This window comes from Pleuronectes platessa, chromosome 16, assembly GCF_947347685.1.
Source record: "Pleuronectes platessa chromosome 16, fPlePla1.1, whole genome shotgun sequence".
NCBI classification, from domain to species: Eukaryota; Metazoa; Chordata; class Actinopteri; order Pleuronectiformes; family Pleuronectidae; genus Pleuronectes; species Pleuronectes platessa.
Window position 1 is genome coordinate 17,721,057 of NC_070641.1, and position 17,053 is coordinate 17,738,109.

General features: G+C 43.1%; 2 protein-coding genes across 2 annotated transcripts; both read left to right on the plus strand.

The window, feature by feature from the left end:
• Positions 1 to 300: 300 nt before the first annotated feature.
• Positions 301 to 6,251, plus strand: LOC128459002 (small ubiquitin-related modifier 2). Its single transcript, XM_053444085.1, has 4 exons — positions 301 to 461; positions 2,174 to 2,305; positions 4,459 to 4,530; positions 5,502 to 6,251. Exons 1-4 carry the CDS (start codon positions 441 to 443, stop codon positions 5,562 to 5,564), a joined length of 288 nt encoding a protein of 95 aa, XP_053300060.1. The 5' UTR covers positions 301 to 440; the 3' UTR covers positions 5,565 to 6,251.
• Positions 6,252 to 7,185: 934 nt separating this feature from the next.
• LOC128459012 (jupiter microtubule associated homolog 1) lies at positions 7,186 to 16,123 on the plus strand. The gene is made up of 5 exons (XM_053444099.1): positions 7,186 to 7,427; positions 9,916 to 10,058; positions 12,910 to 13,058; positions 13,760 to 13,790; positions 15,561 to 16,123. Exons 1-5 carry the CDS (start codon positions 7,372 to 7,374, stop codon positions 15,707 to 15,709), a joined length of 528 nt encoding a protein of 175 aa, XP_053300074.1. The 5' UTR covers positions 7,186 to 7,371; the 3' UTR covers positions 15,710 to 16,123.
• The last annotated feature ends 930 nt before the right edge of the window (positions 16,124 to 17,053 follow it).

The following is a 17,053-nucleotide window of genomic DNA, read 5'->3' on the forward strand; positions in this document are numbered from 1 at the left end:
GTCAGACAGAAAAACAAGATGGCTGCTGGGGTTTGAGGTTTGGACAAGAGAAACATGAGGTGAAAATGGGACCTGTCCTGTGCGTGTGTGTGTTGCTCTGTGCGCTGATAATGTCCAAGCAGCTTTAATGAAGGCTCAGCGCTGCGGTGCAGAGAGAATTATGGGATCAACGCCGCCATTAACCTAAGAAGACGTGAAAACTCGCTGTGCGCGTGCATGTGATGCTGAGTGCTTCTTTAACGCGCATCGAGGCTCTCCCGCCCACGCACAGGCAGCGCTTTGAGCCACGTGACAACCAGCAGCCACTCGGGGCCCGGCGCTGTGGGCGCGCAACGGCACGGGGCCGCGCACGTTCGATTGGAAATTTTAAACGGGGACGAGTACGTGCGCGCACCCGTATTCTTTGTGTGGCAGCATAGAGAAGCGCCAAAAGAGTGACCATGGCTGATGAGAAACCAAAGGTGAGTGTTTCCGCTTTGTTTGAGGAGAGCCACTTTGCTCCAGCGAGTCTGTGGCACCGGGGCTCGTGGAAAAACCCACATTTTCGCCTCTTCTATTTCACCTGCTTAAAGTTAGGAGCCGGAATTCAACTAGCAACCATCCCGCTTTGGTAGACCGGAAGGTTTGTGCACGAGCATCCGCAGGCGCGCACAGCCTCAGCGCGTGCCCTGGTCCAACAACCTGTGCGTGGGTGTGTGTTCCTATACTTGTCTCTTTGTGAGGACCCTTCAACACCATACAGATTTAGGACATTTTGAGGGTTAGGTTAAGGCATTTAGTTTAGATGATTTAAGGTGAAGGGCTATGGGATGTATCGTGTCAATGAGTGTCCTCACTAAGATATAAGTACAAACGTGTGTGTGTGTGGTAATTTTGGTGAGTGGAAGGAAGTTTGTGGTATCTTCTTTTCATCTGTTTCTTCTGTTTGCTGACGTCAAACTGTGGCTTGTTTTGATCACGAATGCCCCTGAAACCAAGTGTAAACAAAAGGACTTATGCTCCAGGAAGGTTTTTATAGTTAAGCTCAATGAATCCATCTATTAACACTTGGGGATGTCCGTTTTTGTCAAATGCAGAAACCTAATTTCACAATTTACACTTGCATCATGTTGCATAAAAACAGATTTCTCTGGAACATTGCTTATAAGTCAACCAGGGGCCATACAGGGATATTTGTGTTGGTCTAAGTACGAAGAACAGTCAACTTTTGTATTGTGTCATATTCACCGGTGTTCCTATTATTCTGGCTATTCAAATCAGTGTTGGTATGTGAAGATGGACGACTTGATAGTTCCCCTAAAGTGAAGCCAAAGTCTCTCAATCGCCACCTGGTGGCTGGATACAGTACATTCAAGTTAAAAAATGATCTTCCTCCATGTAGACAGATGAGACATGGACCAACCTATAAAGTAGCACATGTCAAGAGGGTTTCTATAATTTTAGGTAGATCGTACCACTAATGTGTGTCCTGACTTGTGATTGTTCAAAACATGTGTGGAGCCTCATCATCACAGCTCTGTCACTCATTTGCTCCTGTGCAGACTGAAGGTGGCAGTGTTTGTATCTGCAAACTGTTAGCTTCATGATGATAGAGTGAGGAAGAGGAGAATTTTTGTCCATCTTTATTTACAATGTATGGGGTTGGCATAGTAACAAACAGACAGCAACTTCCGGAACTGCACCAATCAAGTTTCCACAAAAACCTTTATAACCCTCACGAAGAGGGAATGTTGTATTATACTGCATTGGTTTTAGCGAGGTGTACCTAATAAACTGACAACTGTGTATATGTCATATTACCCTACTTACCTTGATGTTTTGGAGGAGATGCTCACCCAAACTTATGCAAGCAAGCACCTGTAGCTCTTTATCCAACCAACTGATTGCTCTTCTTTCTTTAATCTTTAATCAATGAATTGTTTAGTCTGTAGGATGCAAACAATATTAATAGCTGCCTATCATGAGTTACGAGAGCACAAATTGATCACACTTTTTGTTGATCAATGTAGCTCTTTGTTTTTGTAAAGGTGTAACCTAGGTGGTATTCTGCGAGATCAGAGCTATTTGTTTTGTTTTTGTTCGGTGGATCAACTAACCAATGCATCAATATTCCAGCTCTGCTTCTTTTCATGTCCACATTAACCGTGCTGTTCTTTCTGCCTCTGTCCCTCAGGAAGCCGTCAAGACGGAAAACAATGAACACATTAACCTGAAGGTAGCGGGTCAGGATGGATCCGTAGTGCAGTTCAAGATCAAACGACACACGCCGCTCATCAAACTCATGAAGGCCTACTGCGAGAGGCAGGTGGGCATCACTCACTATCAGTGAGAAGCAACTAGAACCTTCATGATGATGATTATCATGATGGTTTTTTCTCAGGATGATGGTTTAGTTTTTTCCGGTATGGGGACCACTGGTTTAGGATTTCTCATACGAGGGGGAGCAGAGAGTTATTCCACAAGCTGGAGAAGCTTAAATTGTGCTACAGCTGTTTCAGGACGGATTTAGGACGTCCGTCAGACAGTTTATAGAACTGCTGCAACAGCTGGCACCAAGAAAATAGTTTATCCTTGAGTGTTAATATTAAGGAAGGTCCAGTTGTTTGTAAGAAGTCCCTTATGTCCATTTATGGTTTGTTCATTTTGTTCAAAAGGAATCTTGTCACCTTGCTTCAAGTCGGCTACAAGAGCCTCCTCTATAACATCTACGTCACACAATACATCATCTCGGATATTATTAAAGTTATCAGTTACACTTGGTGGTTTTCCAACTATTACTATGTTAAAATTTCTGCTGACAAAAAGGCCTGTTAAATTGAATTACTCTTAGTACAGCAGAGACCTCATATGACTAAATATTTATCGAAGAGCAACATTTACTCAGGTACGCTCCTTCAACCTGAAAAGCAAGATTTGTTGCCAAGTTATGCTACATTTACATAAGATGGAAATAATTACTTGCATTACTTGATGATTCATAGCAGGACCTTCGAATGATGCATGTTTAATGTTGTTCAAAGACGAGATGATAAGGGATCAATTTCAGCCTTTAACACTCATCAAACATGTACTAAGTGATAGGTGATTGGAGCTATAGTTTTAAAGCTTTCTCAATTATGCTAAATGAACCTCGGCCAAAAGAGTAGTCTAATGGGTTTGATAAAGACATGGACGTGCTCATTTTCCTTTTTATTTTGGCAGTGTACACACTGATGCTGCACTTTTTCTGCCCAACCTGTGTGAGCATCTGGGCGTCGGCGAGTAAATAGCCTTTGTATCATGCAAGATGCAATGCTGGCAAACATCGAAAGACATCCTGACATGTTGGTGATGTCAAACATGACTCACGGGGGGGGGGGGGGGGGGCAGAAAGAAAAGTAGACTCCTCTACTGGCAATGGGGAGGAGCTGATCACCTTTCTAGTGGGTTTATCCAGTTTTTTTTTTTTTTAAACCTATTTATACCTGCGAATTTTAGTGTAAAAAGGTATATGTTAGAGAAAAATATGTAATCAAACACAACCTCTGACAACCTTTAAAGTCAAACGAATTTTCCCCTCTATGGAAGACTGAAACAATCTAATCCCCATATTGTCTACTCCATTGACTGCAAGGAGGTCAAAAGAGTCATGTTTGTCAAGCAGCTCATTTTTTAAACTACAGTATAAACCAGATGTTTTTCATCATTTGTGTTTCACCACAGGAGACAGAATAACTAGTGTTTCTTTGAACCTCAAATTTCAGAGGACACACCTTAAACAAGGCAAGATGTGCTTCAAGATATTCTTCAGTACTCCTCTTTACTTAAAAGCTCTGCGGGTGCTGTTTGCAACAGACAATTGAGAGGAACAAATTTATAGTAATGCTAATTTTACTAGATTTTTAATGTGATTTAAAGTGATTTAATCTGTAAAGTTATAAGATATAAATAACCCTAACCCTAACCCTAAAGTTTCTTTTCTTTTTTTTATTGCCCAAAACCTTACTTGTATTTACTCTTCTGGCCTCTGTATACACTTATCTTTTAAATAACTTTGATAAAGTATTTGCATTAATTGTAGTTTTAACATTAATGTTCCTTAACTCTTCCATTGTTTGGTCCAGCCAAAAACTAACAACTACATTTGTGGTCCTCACAGTGAATCCCTGTTTTTATCATGAAATCCCCCAATCACTTTGGTCAACCTTTAGCATACTACTTTAATTTTAAAATGTCCCAACCAAATAGCCTTTGATAGTGGGTACTGACACCGTATGATAATACAGAATGTGGTAGCCTTCCCTTGACATTCTTCATATGATATCACTGTGTGAAATTTTGTTGGGCTGTTAAATATTCCCATTACTTGTAAAAAGCCACCTGGTTAGTTCTTCCTGTGATATAAGTCATGGGAAGAGGTGAAGGAAATGGTTTCTTCCTCTACTTCACTAAAAGGTTTACATGTCCTTGTCTCCCCAGGGAGTGTCGATGAGGCAAATCAGGTTCAGATTCGATGGACAACCAATAAATGAGACGGACACACCATCACAGGTGAGTTGGAACTATTGAAACAGAACACAATGTTAACCTCAACATATTTCATGCAGTTTCACGTGTGTCTTGACTCATGCTGATGTGTTTGTGTCATACTTAATCAGTAAGGCCTGCATATTCCATGCAATATTTTCTGTCCCCTTTCATGGGGATGCTCATGTTAGTTAGCAATTTGTGGTTTAGCAGTCGATACTGATGCCATGAAATTTCCACTATTCTCGATGCCAAGGGAAGAAACAAAACAATAAATCCCAATTACCTTATATAAACATTTTAAAACACAAAAAACTAAAGTGGGTATGTAGCCTTCAAGTAATAAATAAAAAGAAAAGACTATTAACATTATAAAACAGAATAGCTCAATGACTGCAAGAAAAAAGCTGAGGCTGCACACGCAATGTACTAACACATACACAAACACTTATATACTCAAAGTATCAGTACTGGTGACATCCCTAGTTTGTGTGATAGAAAATATTGGCGGAGGTTTAGAGCATGTTACCACAGGGAGCATGTAGATGCCTCACTGAACACTAAACTCAATTTTACTGGGTGCTTTCACAAACCTGTGTGGAATATGACACTGTAGGTTGAGGCCAATGCGCTCGCTGCAATTCAAAGTTGGAGATGACACAACTTGCACATTACTGAAATGATGTGCACGCCTTTCCATGCAGGCTGCGATTGTCTAAGATGTGTTTTGATCGTGGCTGCATTGCTGTTGTTTCCTATTCAAAAGACAAACTAGAGTTTTTATAGACTTACACTGTCCAATAATGTGGGGAAAAAACACACAATCTGAAACATTTTGTGTATGCATTAGAGGACAAAACAATTCAATAAACAACCCAATATATTGTAGCCACATGCTCTACCCCCTTCTGTCGCTCTACTATAGATTTCCTTTCACTTAATACTTTGAACTTTATCGTTTCACATGTGTGAATAACAGTTTTTTATCTCAACAGTTGGAAATGGAAGACGAAGATACAATTGACGTGTTTCAACAACAGACGGGGGGCCTGGTTTAATGGACCATATTCTTCACCATTTCCCTCCTCGACACAACCAACTCTCTCTCGGCCTGTGATGCGCAGCGGCTGCTTCTTCGCAACATGTCCCGTTGTCGTGTCAGAATTCCTCTCAGATGAACTTGTCAATTCTCTGCCACACATAACTGCTGTATAGAATTATAATTCTTACTTCCGTTCCAATTTCTGTTTTGTACATAAACCACATCCAGATCGCGCTGAGTTCAGGTTTTGTTTGTTCATGCTGTATCGTGGTAAATATCAATGACATCCTCTCCCAGTTTGAACCGCTTGATTCCAGGTTTGCAGACGGAGGGGACTGGTGATGGAATGAGGATTAATTAAACTAACTTTACTGTTCAAATGTGGATGGGCTATGCTAGGTCAGGGTCCAGCAAATCTGTTCTTACAGTGTTCTATTTGGGCACCAGCTATCACTTAGTGAACATTAATGTCCAGTTTGGGAATGGGGCTGGATTGTCATTTGGTTTCTGTCCTCTTCAGAAAAAACACATTTGATTTTATACATTTTTATATAGTAGCTGATGTGTAGAGAAAAGTTTTGATTAATCATTTGACTTGGCCAAGCTTCAAGTCCTGGGAAGTCTGAAGAGATGTTTCAGTTCATAAACATCTGTCTTGTCTGTTCAGATGCCTGTTAAAATAAAGCTTTTGTCTTTTTCCAAACTTTCACTTTTTTCTTCTCTCTGTCTCTGCAGTGAAATTGTCTGACTCTCTTCTGGGCAGAAATGCAACCAAATTAAGACATCTGAAGAACTGCAAGAGCACAAAAATGTGCTTTGGTTATTGTAATTCATTTGAGATATTTGGCCTTTATGACGTGCTAGTCATGTTCCTCTGTTGCTCTTCAGTTTGGTGATCCAAAAGGATTAGACTTATTGAATGAATCTGAGGCAATCGAGAAGGTGGTACGTTAAAAAGCCCTTTAATTCCCCTCAGCTATTGGATCATACCATCAGTAAAAACATGTTTGTCCCAGCAAAGAAGGTAATGTCTGGACGTACCAGGTTATGTTTTACCTCGTATGATTCAATAGTCATAATACTTCAAGTGTTGTTGCCACCTGCTTCCATCAATTTACGTATACTTTTATATATCCTCCATATAATATATTCGAATGAAGATTAAAGGTTCAGTGTGTAGTTGCATGTTGCAGCTTCATTTGTCATAAAAACTCAATGTGTTTAGTTTGGTCCAGTTTGGACGACTGTAAAAAAACATGGCGGCCTCCCGATGCAAATATAAAGGGGCCAATTCTGGGGTAAAGAAAACAATAATTCCTACAATTTAAATGAATACATCATTAGGTATATTTTATAATATAACTTCCCAACCTAAATCTAAATCTCACTCACTGGACTTTTAAGTCCCACTATCTTTACCAGCTCTTTACCCGTGTTCTTCCTCTTCCCTCTGAACCGATCCGAACATTGTCATAATCAATAATCAGATGTGTGGGCTGATTGGACACGAGGCCCCCGGGGGATCTGGACTCAGCCACCAACAAGCGAGGCCGATCCCAGGGGGGTTCTGTCCAATGAGAGCGGAGTTCTGCGGCGTCCCGTCCAATCAACGCGGACCGGCCGCCGGTGGGCTGGGCCTGGTGGGCTGGCACCGCAGAACCAGCGGATCTGGGAGTCGTTATGTTTTTCACTGACGGGCGGAGCCGACATCTCGTCGCATCTCTGCGGGAACCGAGGAAGACATTTCCCCTTTATCACCACCGTTACTTGCCCCGCCACTGACCGTTTGTCGCCCGCCCGAGACACCGAGGCTCTCCCTGAAGATGACGACGACAACCACCTACAAAGGAATGGAGGCTGGTGCCAAGAGCAGTTCCAGGTAAAGACCCAAAAAAAAACAAGCCGAACGAAATGGAGCGGTTTGACGGAGGAACAAAAGAAGTGGGATGCGGAGGAGCCGCCTAGCCGCTAGCAGTACGCCTCCTTCCCCCCTCCCTGGTTCGGATTCAGAGGCAGCTAACTAACACTAGCCCGCCGGTGACTGCAGAGAGGATCTTTGTGGATTTAGCTAAACTGTCACATAGTCTTGCTAATTAAGTTAATCTGATTGGGAGACCGATGCGCCACAGCCGTTAGCTTCGCCCAAGTTAGTTTCGTTAACCTGCGCGAGCTCCGCAGCACGAGCGGACACGCGAGTTTTAATCAAGAAAATGAAATGATTCGAATCCAACACGCGGCCGGAGATTTGTGGTCTGTGGCTGTTTATTGGTTATTAAGCTGACTAATGCTAGCTCGACTCTGACTTGGGGCCCACTGCATTACAACTTTTTTCTTTTTTATTATACCTCCAGTCACAGCTCACTTCCTGTTGTGACTCTAACTGCGATTCAGGATGTCGTTGTAAAGAAGAAAAAAAATATGTTTTACTTGTTTATTCTCTAAACAAAGAAACTGCTCATGAGCCAGAGTCCAAATATGTGATTGATTACAGGGAGAATCCGAGACCAGACTGAGGGTCTGCATATCTCATTATGTCTGATTTCCATTCAAGGCTGGAGAAAATCTGAAGGATCTTGGATTAAGTCCATTTTTTAATAGATGAATCTGATGCATGCACAGTGTCTGTTTAAAGCTATATATTAGTGGGGGGGGGGGGGGACACACTGAGACGCCTAGTCATCCTCCAGGCATGCAGTCATAGCTTTCCAGTAAGTGATGCGTCTCGTCTGGATGTATCCCCCCCCCCGCCCCTGTGCATCGAAAACAATGCGAAAGGAGAGAAAATGGCTTCAAATGATGTCAGCGTTAGTTTTTCTGAATCCGACTTTAAGGTGAGGCCGGGTCCTCGGAGCCCTGTGCTGAGTGAGCATGTCAAATGTCGGTCAGTCATAGAGCGTTGTGAAGTCGCTTGCTGTTTGCGGATGATGAAGATGATGATGATGGGGGCTTGGGCGGGGGCTTTGAGCAAGCTAAGCTCATAAATCTTCCCTTAGCTCTTTTGCTTTTGCGCCCCCCTCATATGAGCTGCTGGTCATTTCTGCTGCTGGCTGACCAAAGGGATCCATGCAGCAGCCGCTGCAGCAGCCTGAAGCAGAACCAGGCTGAAATCTTTGAAGGCCATCAAAAGCCTCCCCACCCTTATCAGACATGCCATCTTTGGCTCTGGGGCTCAGCTTTATCTGCCCTGGCTCCACCTGCCTGAAGCTGCCTTCTCCGCCTCTAAACATCCAGGCCATTTGATATTACTTGCTGTGTCATTCTAGGGTGGGGTCTCCTGCCAGGCAGCTAAGAGCTTTTCCCCCTGTCGCAATCCGGGTGGAAAGCATGAGCTCATCCCCTCTGGCCGGGAGGTGAAGTCTGGTTTAGGCTTTACTGTCGCATCACAAGTGTCACAAACTAGTGGATGTGAGTGTGTGTGTGTGTATGTACAGGGATTGATCGAGAAAATTTGGAGCAGTCCACGTGGTGTGGATCTTCCCTCCTGTAGTCTCCTTCTTTGTGGTGGTGCCTCCGAAGACGAGTTGTTTTTTTGGACTCGATATGCCCGCTTGGCCCTCGGACAGCTGCTCATGTGTCAGCTGGTGGCTTCAGGGACTCTGAGGAGAGGAGAGTGTTCTGGAAAAAAAGAGGGAGGGGTCCAGCAGGGGCTCAGCAAACAAATCAGTCTCCCTCGTCCACCCGACTGTCCTTCAGCACAGCACAGCACAGGGAAAAACGGGTTTTCCTTTTGTCGAGCTTCTGGTGGAAGGAATGTTGATGGGTAGTGGTCATTGTTAACCACGCACTGGCCTGCTTGCAGCCTCTCTAATATTGTTCTCCTCTGTTTATTGGGTGACCTACATTGACTGTGGACCTCAGACTTTTCACCTCTATGGTCTAGCACTGGCCCAAAAGTGACATTAAATTGTATTTCCTCAACAAATAATTTGATAACAATGCTACCAAGAACTGACACCAACCCCTAGTGTGTCACTGCAGAGGAATTTGTGCTGAGGAGAGGCAGCAACTAGCCAGCTAACACTCTGATTGTATGCGACTGGAGTCAGCTGCAGGGCAGAGATTGTGACTGGCTGTCTGACAGGCTGACAGCCGGCGCTCGGAGAGTGTAGACCTTGCTGGTGGCCTGTGTGTTTTTCATGTATGTGGACTTTGTTTGTTTGGGTGGAGCAGGGTAGACTGCTGTAAGTAGCTTTGGGCGAGCCCATCTTTTGTTTTGCTTTATAGATTTTAATTTTATGTGTGCACTGTGAAGCTGATCGATAGCGTGTGACATGAAGGCCTTGCATTTTAAATTGGTCTAAAGAGTGGGGGGATGGGAGCCTGGTTGCCAATGGACATTATATTTTTTATAATTTCTTGTTCCCCAGGGTACTACGACCGCCAGGTGGGGAAACGAGCTTCGTCTTCGGCACAGATGAAAACACCACCCCCCAGCGCAAGAACAAGATGGCCTCTAGCATCTTTGGAGAACCTGAGGACCCCCATGCTCATCGGAGGAACAACCCACCAAGTAATTCAGTCTAATATATCTTTAACTTAGCTTAGTTCATTTTCAATGTGATTACATTAGAGACAAGTGAATGAAAACAACAGAGTTTGGACTTACAAGGCAACATTTGTCTTGGTTTAAGTCCTACAACGAGGAGGGTGTCTAAGTACTTGCAAGTTCATTCTTGCAAAAGTAGGCAGAACCACCAGAAGTCTTAAGTAAGCAAAAAGTCCCATGGAATTAATTCCTTTAACTAGAGCTAGGAAAACACACAAGCTGAAGTGTTATTTAGTATTTTTCCATTTAGGCTGTCAGAAAAGAACATCCCACAAGTGTTAAGGCCAAAAAGCCTTGGAGCAGCGGCATACGGGTAATTTGAAGCTAGGCTTTGTTACATAGGAGGAGGATTGAGCCTCGATGGAAAGAAATGGGTCAGATAAAAATGTGTCTATTGGTTAAATGTGTGGCTATCTATAGACACACGGGAAGTTTTATCTTGTAGACATGAGGAGAGGTATAAGAATGCCGCAGCGGGGATATGAGACCTGCAAATGGCTTTGAGTTGTCAAGGTCACAGCGAGCATACAGCCACAAGAGGCTTAAATGAGAAATGAATATAGGCTGACATAATTATCCCAGCCGCTATCTTTTTAATGATCCAGATAAATCTTTAGCATAACATACTCACCTTTTAGTTCGTATTATTTTTATTTGTTGTAATTAGGGATTGACATTTTTACACAGCTAATCAGTCGGTGTGCACTCACAGATTCGATAAAGAGGGAAAATTGAAGCCGTAACCGAAGTAGGATTCATTTCCAGCTCAGGATTGTGAAGCTGCCGGTGAAGCCGTGTTGGAGCTGGTGTTTTCACAGTTGCCACTTGAGTAGAAAACTGATCACATGGTGAATTAAACTTTCTGTGTGTGTGTGGACAATGAGGAATTGACCCTAAAATCATCACTTAAGCCTCTGACCGCTGCAGCCAGCAGCTGCTCACAGTAAAGTCTTTTCCTGCTTGTGTTGTCTCAGTTGGGTCTGGGTCGATTTCAGTTGTCCCACTTTAACAAATGCAGCTGGATGAGGATGTTTGCCTGAATGAGCAATACTATATTGCATTAGCAGGTTTTAAATGTATTCTGCGATCCCTCTGGCCTGCGTATGAACTCCTCGTGCAGATGGACAGGTTTGTCTGGTTTGGCATCCTGTCCGGTCTAGATCATTTGCAAATGACCAGTGAATCCTTATTTATAGCACCTTCTCATGCTTTACCCTTTGCAATAGCTATTACTGTTGCACAGGTTTGTCAACAGCCTGGAAAACACTCCTTTGCATTTAGTTTTTTCCTGGTTTTAAAGTCACAGGAAGTGCAGAGAGGACGGGGTCAAACTACATGTTTTTTACATGGTACGGCAGCAGACAGCCCTGGTATTCACGTGCACTGTAGGTCTGAGGGGGAAATTATTTAGGTCAACCTGTAAGCACAACTGTAGTCTTCAGTTTCGGCTTTTCAGAATGACAAAAGTCTTCTCCTGACCACTCAGACAATGTCAAAACAATGTCCTGTTACACCCTGTTGCTGCTTTGTAAATACTTCCAATGAAAGCTTTTAAAAGCAATGTCTGTGGATCATCCAAGAGCGACCAGGACAACATTTAGTTTTTCAAGTGTCATCTTTTAATGCTTTTGTTTGAATACACTTAACATTTCAAACATTTTTTAGTATTGTGTATATACATATATAAACTAATGGTTTAGGTAAATGTTTAAAAGCAGTTTGACTGTAGGAATGTGCTGATATTCTGCTTATGAATACACATAAGCATATTGTTATTCGGCCAGAGTCTCTGGCAGGTTGCTGGTCTGGATTTTAGGATTTTAAGATACCAGAGCGGTTGGATTTGTTGAACTGCCATCAGACTCTGGCCCCATGATGAGCAGAGCCATACGAGAGGAGGCCAGAACAACCAGCAGCAGCATGACGGCTGTTCCTGTCTCAAAGCTTGTGCACCAGTGATTCGTACATTTATACGATGCACCCAGGAGATCTATAAGATTAAGTAGACGGCTCTGTGTTATAGTGATGATAACATAATGCATCACTGTCCAGCCCATCAATCTAGTTTTATCTCCTTCCATTTGCTGTGTGTCGTTCACTCACCATTGATGAGATTCAGAAATGTGCAGCCTGCAGTGAAGGAGCTCTTGTTTGCTCTCTGATCCACTTCACTCCATTAACAACAATGGCCACTCCTCTGCTTCTTCAGCAGTCGTTGTTCTCCCTCATGACAAAGACGGTCTGTCCCCTCCCTGGCCCTCTGAGGCTAGAGCTGGGTTGTTACCTTATGTGGCTCTGGTTATCAAAGCCTGCTTCCCCACATTGGGCCAAACGCAGGGTATTAATGCTCTTTCTGCTAAAGGAGACTGCGTGCGTTGCAGGGTTATGAGAGATTTGGCATTCGGGTTGTCTGCCTGGAAGTATTCCACTGTGTTTCTGGGTCTGTTGCAGACGCCCGAGCGGATTTGGTGATGTTTTCTGTTGATGCTCTGTGATTTTGTCTCATGTTATCTCTGTAAAATTCCCCATTTAAAGCTGATCTAAGAAGATGAATCTTGTGGTGAGCATGGGTTAGAAAAATCTGAGACTGGGGTGGTTTTATGAATAATTGGATTAGTGTCCTAATGGCTTGACTCTGCTGCTCTGAAACCTGACGCATGTTTTATCGTTTGTCTCTTGTGTTTCCTGTCTGGCTTCATTATAATCGTTTGATCATAAAGTAAAAAAATTAAGTGACAGCTGATGTTTTAGTGCCATTTCTTGTCAGTCTTGTAATAAAGTGCTTGCTCAATTCCTCTGTCTCTTCCTTTCCCAGCTGGGGCAGCAGCAGGGACCCTGTGCGGGGAGCCCTCGGCCCCATTGAGGCGATGCCAGCAGCCCCTCATGTTCCCCAAGAACCCCCAACCGGAACTGACCACCATCCACAACTCTGGTGCAGCCTTGGTGTGGAACCAGAACCGAGAGGTACCACTCATTCCGACTGACACTTTTTCCACAACAGAGCCATGGCCTAGTTTAGGGCCGAGAAGCACATGGTGATAGATTAAGTATAATTCTGAACAGTTCAGTGGAAAATTCAGTGGTGGATGTAGGGGCTTTATCCATCCAGTTGAAACAGACCCAGGATGTTATTTTGATAGATATTCTCCATTGACATTTGTAATCCCAGTTGAGGTTTAATTTTTATTCTGGGAATGAGCCAGTCTTCGCTTGAAGACACAGGCTAAATGGTAATACTGAGAAATTTGAATGAAGAATGAAACAGGATGCTAGTCAAACAAAGACTCGCCTTATCTTTTAAAAATCTATCACATCTCAAGAATCAGAAAGTTGAGAAGTAATTCACTGGCAGTAACAAGAAGTTTTGATTTGAATAAGGGACTTCTAGATGGTGCTCTGTAAGAATGACCCTCGTCTCCTGGCTTAGCGACATGAGTAACAGCACCTCCTCGTAGACCAAGACAATTTAGCAGAGGATCTGTTATATCTCGCAGCTGTGGCAGTTTTATTAACAGTGTCCAGAATCTGCCTGCCACTGTGCCGTCTTAAAGCAGATGCATTGGGATTTATATAGAGGAAATACAGGAAGGCTGTTTTTCTTGTATGTGCAGATGAAAACGTCATTTTGTTTAATCTGACATTCTTGTCTCATGTTTTCCTCGTAGGGTGAGAATGGCCAAGAACAAGTAAATGATGGTAAGTACCCTGAAGTCTTGGACAGTCTATAAAAAGCCTGTCACACCCTGACGATGTCTAACCAGCAGTGCATGACTTAGATTATCCAGTGAATAGCTGCATGGGACAGTATAACAGATCAGGTACTTCCACTCTCCCTCGACTCTGAATGATCAGATTGTGGTGGCTGGTTCTGCCCCATATGTTGTTGCCATTCCTTGACTTTTTTTTTTTTTTTTTTTTTAAGATACAGTACACATGTTCTCGCTTTCAAAGTCAACATCACATGATATCCTTAAGGTGGTTTTCCCCCTGTCATGATAGAGTGGTGGTCTGTAGTCAGGCAGCTGTTCTTTGATGGCAGGCCTCACTTAGCATGAAAAGCTTTTTTATTAACCTCCAGGTGCATGTTGGTAAGAGAGTGGCTGGCTCCGCAGATAATGGAGGGTTCGACCAAACATCTCTATGAGATTTATTGTTTGCTCTGCTTTCAAATATGATTTAGGTATTGTGTGTTTTAATGATTGTATGTTATCCAAAACTTCTTGAGCACTTGTTAACACACTGTGATCTGTGGTTTGTTTCATACATGCCCTAAAGTCTGGACCTGTTCCTGAACTTTTCCACAGGGGCTGTATTTGAGAAGGCAAATGTCTGAGTCCGTTCCTCTGGACATATAGGGGAACTTTTGTGCCCTAGTAAAAATCCAGTCTGTAAACTTGACAGCCAGGGAGTGGGCGTGTTGATGGCACTAACATGAACTCTGACGTGAAAATGGAAGAATACCAATGTGTCGAGATGAAAAACTGGAGGCATACACGTAGAAGAGGCAGTGAAAAATATCAACTTAAAAAGACGATGTGATTCGATAGGTTTGATGATAAGGGCTAATGCTGGTGTCTAAACACAAATGCAGCAAAATGTTTATGTCAGGTTCTGCCTCCTTTATGCTCTACTCCTCGTCTGAATGTTCCAGAAAGTTTCCTGTTAGTGTAAATGCGTCTGATCCAGATAATCTCCTGCTAGATTCTTCACATGTGGGAGGTGAACTCCAGAATATGTCAGAGCCCAGTGTTTGGGATATTTTCCAGAGCTCATGACTGAACTTGCAGCAGGGAGTGGGTAGTTTTGAGTAAACAGTATCGAGTTGTCTTACCCAGATACAGAATTTAAATGCGAGCTCCACCAGGCTGTGTAGTCCTAACATCTGTGGCACCAGTAACATAAACATGTGAGTAATGCCGTTGTCACAAAAGTGCCTGAACTCGCTTTGGTGTCAAGCAGAGAATATTTGGGAGTTGAGTGTCCTTCCCACCACAAAAAAAGAAAGCATTTTCCTTATTTGGGACATTTAAGTCAAAAAGTCTCCTTCAATGTGCAAATTCAAAAGCAATTCAGCTGCTAATGTGCAACAAGAGCCTGTGGCTTTAGCCTTGTGATATTAATACACAATGGGCTATCCTCTTTTGTGCTCTAGCCTACAAATCAAAATGCAGTGACTAAATATTAACTCAATATATGAGTTGAGTCACTGTTTGTGTCGTCAGAGAATCTAAAAAGACATTAAATGAAGGCATTACCTCATATCCATCTGTTATACAGTTTACCAGTTTAGATCAGCCTTTGTACGGCAGCAATTACACCAGATACCGGGTCGTTTTACTGTGGCTGGGTCCCAATGCATTCAATAATTTCTAACCTGATCACATGCACTGTCAACCAGACACCATCTGTTTTTGCACTAAGTTGAATATTAGCCTTTATTAAATCCTCTTTTTGCTCCATCTGTAGATTGTCCTAACGACGTGGAGCCAGACGAGCAGCAGCCGGAGCAGCAGCAGGTCGCGCCACAGCCCTCTGCCCCGTCGGGAGGGGGCAACGCCATCGCCGGTGGCCGAAGAAACCCACCCGGGGGCAAGTCCAGCCTCATCCTGGGTTGAGACCACTCATTTGTTTGTTTTGTTTTGTTTCATTCAAACACTTTTTTTAAAGATGAAAACCCCCTCCCACTTTCCTCCTCCTCATCGACATGTCACCTTCTTTCCCTCTTCACTTGCACTCCTGCTGTCACATCCCCAAACTCCCCCACCCCACACTGTCCTCACCTTCCACCCTCAAACCTTTTGTTTTGATCCTTTTTTCAATAAAAGAAGAAAAATGTTGACAAAAGCACTTTATGTATTCCCCCTCTCCTTCCATTTCAGCCCATCCTGTAGTGCATCGCGCCTGCTGGGAAAGGCATGACTTTTAGCTTGTCTCTCATTCTTCCCTGTTGTAAATGGTAAAGGCAAAAAAATGATAAAAAAGATTTGATGCGTGGATTTCTAAATACAATAAAGATTGATATGAATTTACTGTGACTGATTTTTCTTCTTTTTCATGTAGTTGTGTTTATTATAAAAGGCTAAAATAATTTGATACAGGAAAAATCTAGTTTTCCTTGCGCCTGAATGGCTCCACACATTGTGCTGGACATTATTTATGTGCCCTGAGATGGAGTCTGAGACTGCGGCGGCTGAGAGCAGACACAGGCGCTTTGACTGGAAATCTGCCCGGCCAAAGTAATCACGAACGCCGCTGCCAATTCTGCTAAAAGACAAACTGCCCAGTCGTTTCATGACATCATGCGATGGTTATTTGGCTCTTTTTTTTCTTCACACTTTGTGATTTAATGTGGGTGATGCAGTTTGTTCAGACTCAAACTCTGATTTTTCTTTAAAACAAGTCAGGTTCAAAAGGTGAAACAGGATTTATGCAAGATATTAACTTCAAAAGCGCTCCAGCAGATTGCTTTATTTGGGAGAGCTTGTCCTAATCTGAGGAACAGACGAGGGCTGCTGTAGTGCTTCAATAGTTCTTAACCAGTTCCTGCTGGTTTTGTAGCTTTCATCTATGCAAGGAGGTAATGGTGTCGTTTGTATGTTTGCAGGATTATGCAAAAACCAGGCACTGGGTTTCCATGACATTTTGAGAAGTGTTGGGGCGTGGCCCAAGGAGGAATCCATTATATTTGGTGCAGATCTGAAGTTTGATTTTTGATTATTTCTCAGATAATATATTTTATAGATCTTGATGGACAAAAAGAACCAGGCATGTTTAGGGGGATGGTGTTTATGTGTACACAGTCTGGTGCAGCTGATTGGCTGTCAGGAGACTGTTGGGCCTTGGCGGAGGTATGTGCTCTACAGAGCGCCATTCCAGTTCTGCAAGTTTTCATGTTGTGCTCATACTGCTTTAAACCCCCCTTTATCTCTAAGAATATATTTTGCAAGCAGGACAATATA

Excerpts from the sequence above, each read along its gene's own strand:
- LOC128459002 (XM_053444085.1), top strand. The coding sequence starts at position 441 with ATGGCTGATGAGAAACCAAAG. Across the intron at positions 2,306-4,458 it reads AGGCCTACTGCGAGAGGCAG|GGAGTGTCGATGAGGCAAAT; the intron begins GTGGGCATCACT and ends TTGTCTCCCCAG. Across the intron at positions 4,531-5,501 it reads AGACGGACACACCATCACAG|TTGGAAATGGAAGACGAAGA; the intron begins GTGAGTTGGAAC and ends TTATCTCAACAG.
- LOC128459012 (XM_053444099.1), top strand. The coding sequence starts at position 7,372 with ATGACGACGACAACCACCTACAAAGGAATGGAGGCTGGTGCCAAGAGC. Across the intron at positions 7,428-9,915 it reads GGTGCCAAGAGCAGTTCCAG|GGTACTACGACCGCCAGGTG; the intron begins GTAAAGACCCAA and ends CTTGTTCCCCAG. Across the intron at positions 13,059-13,759 it reads TGTGGAACCAGAACCGAGAG|GGTGAGAATGGCCAAGAACA; the intron begins GTACCACTCATT and ends TTTTCCTCGTAG.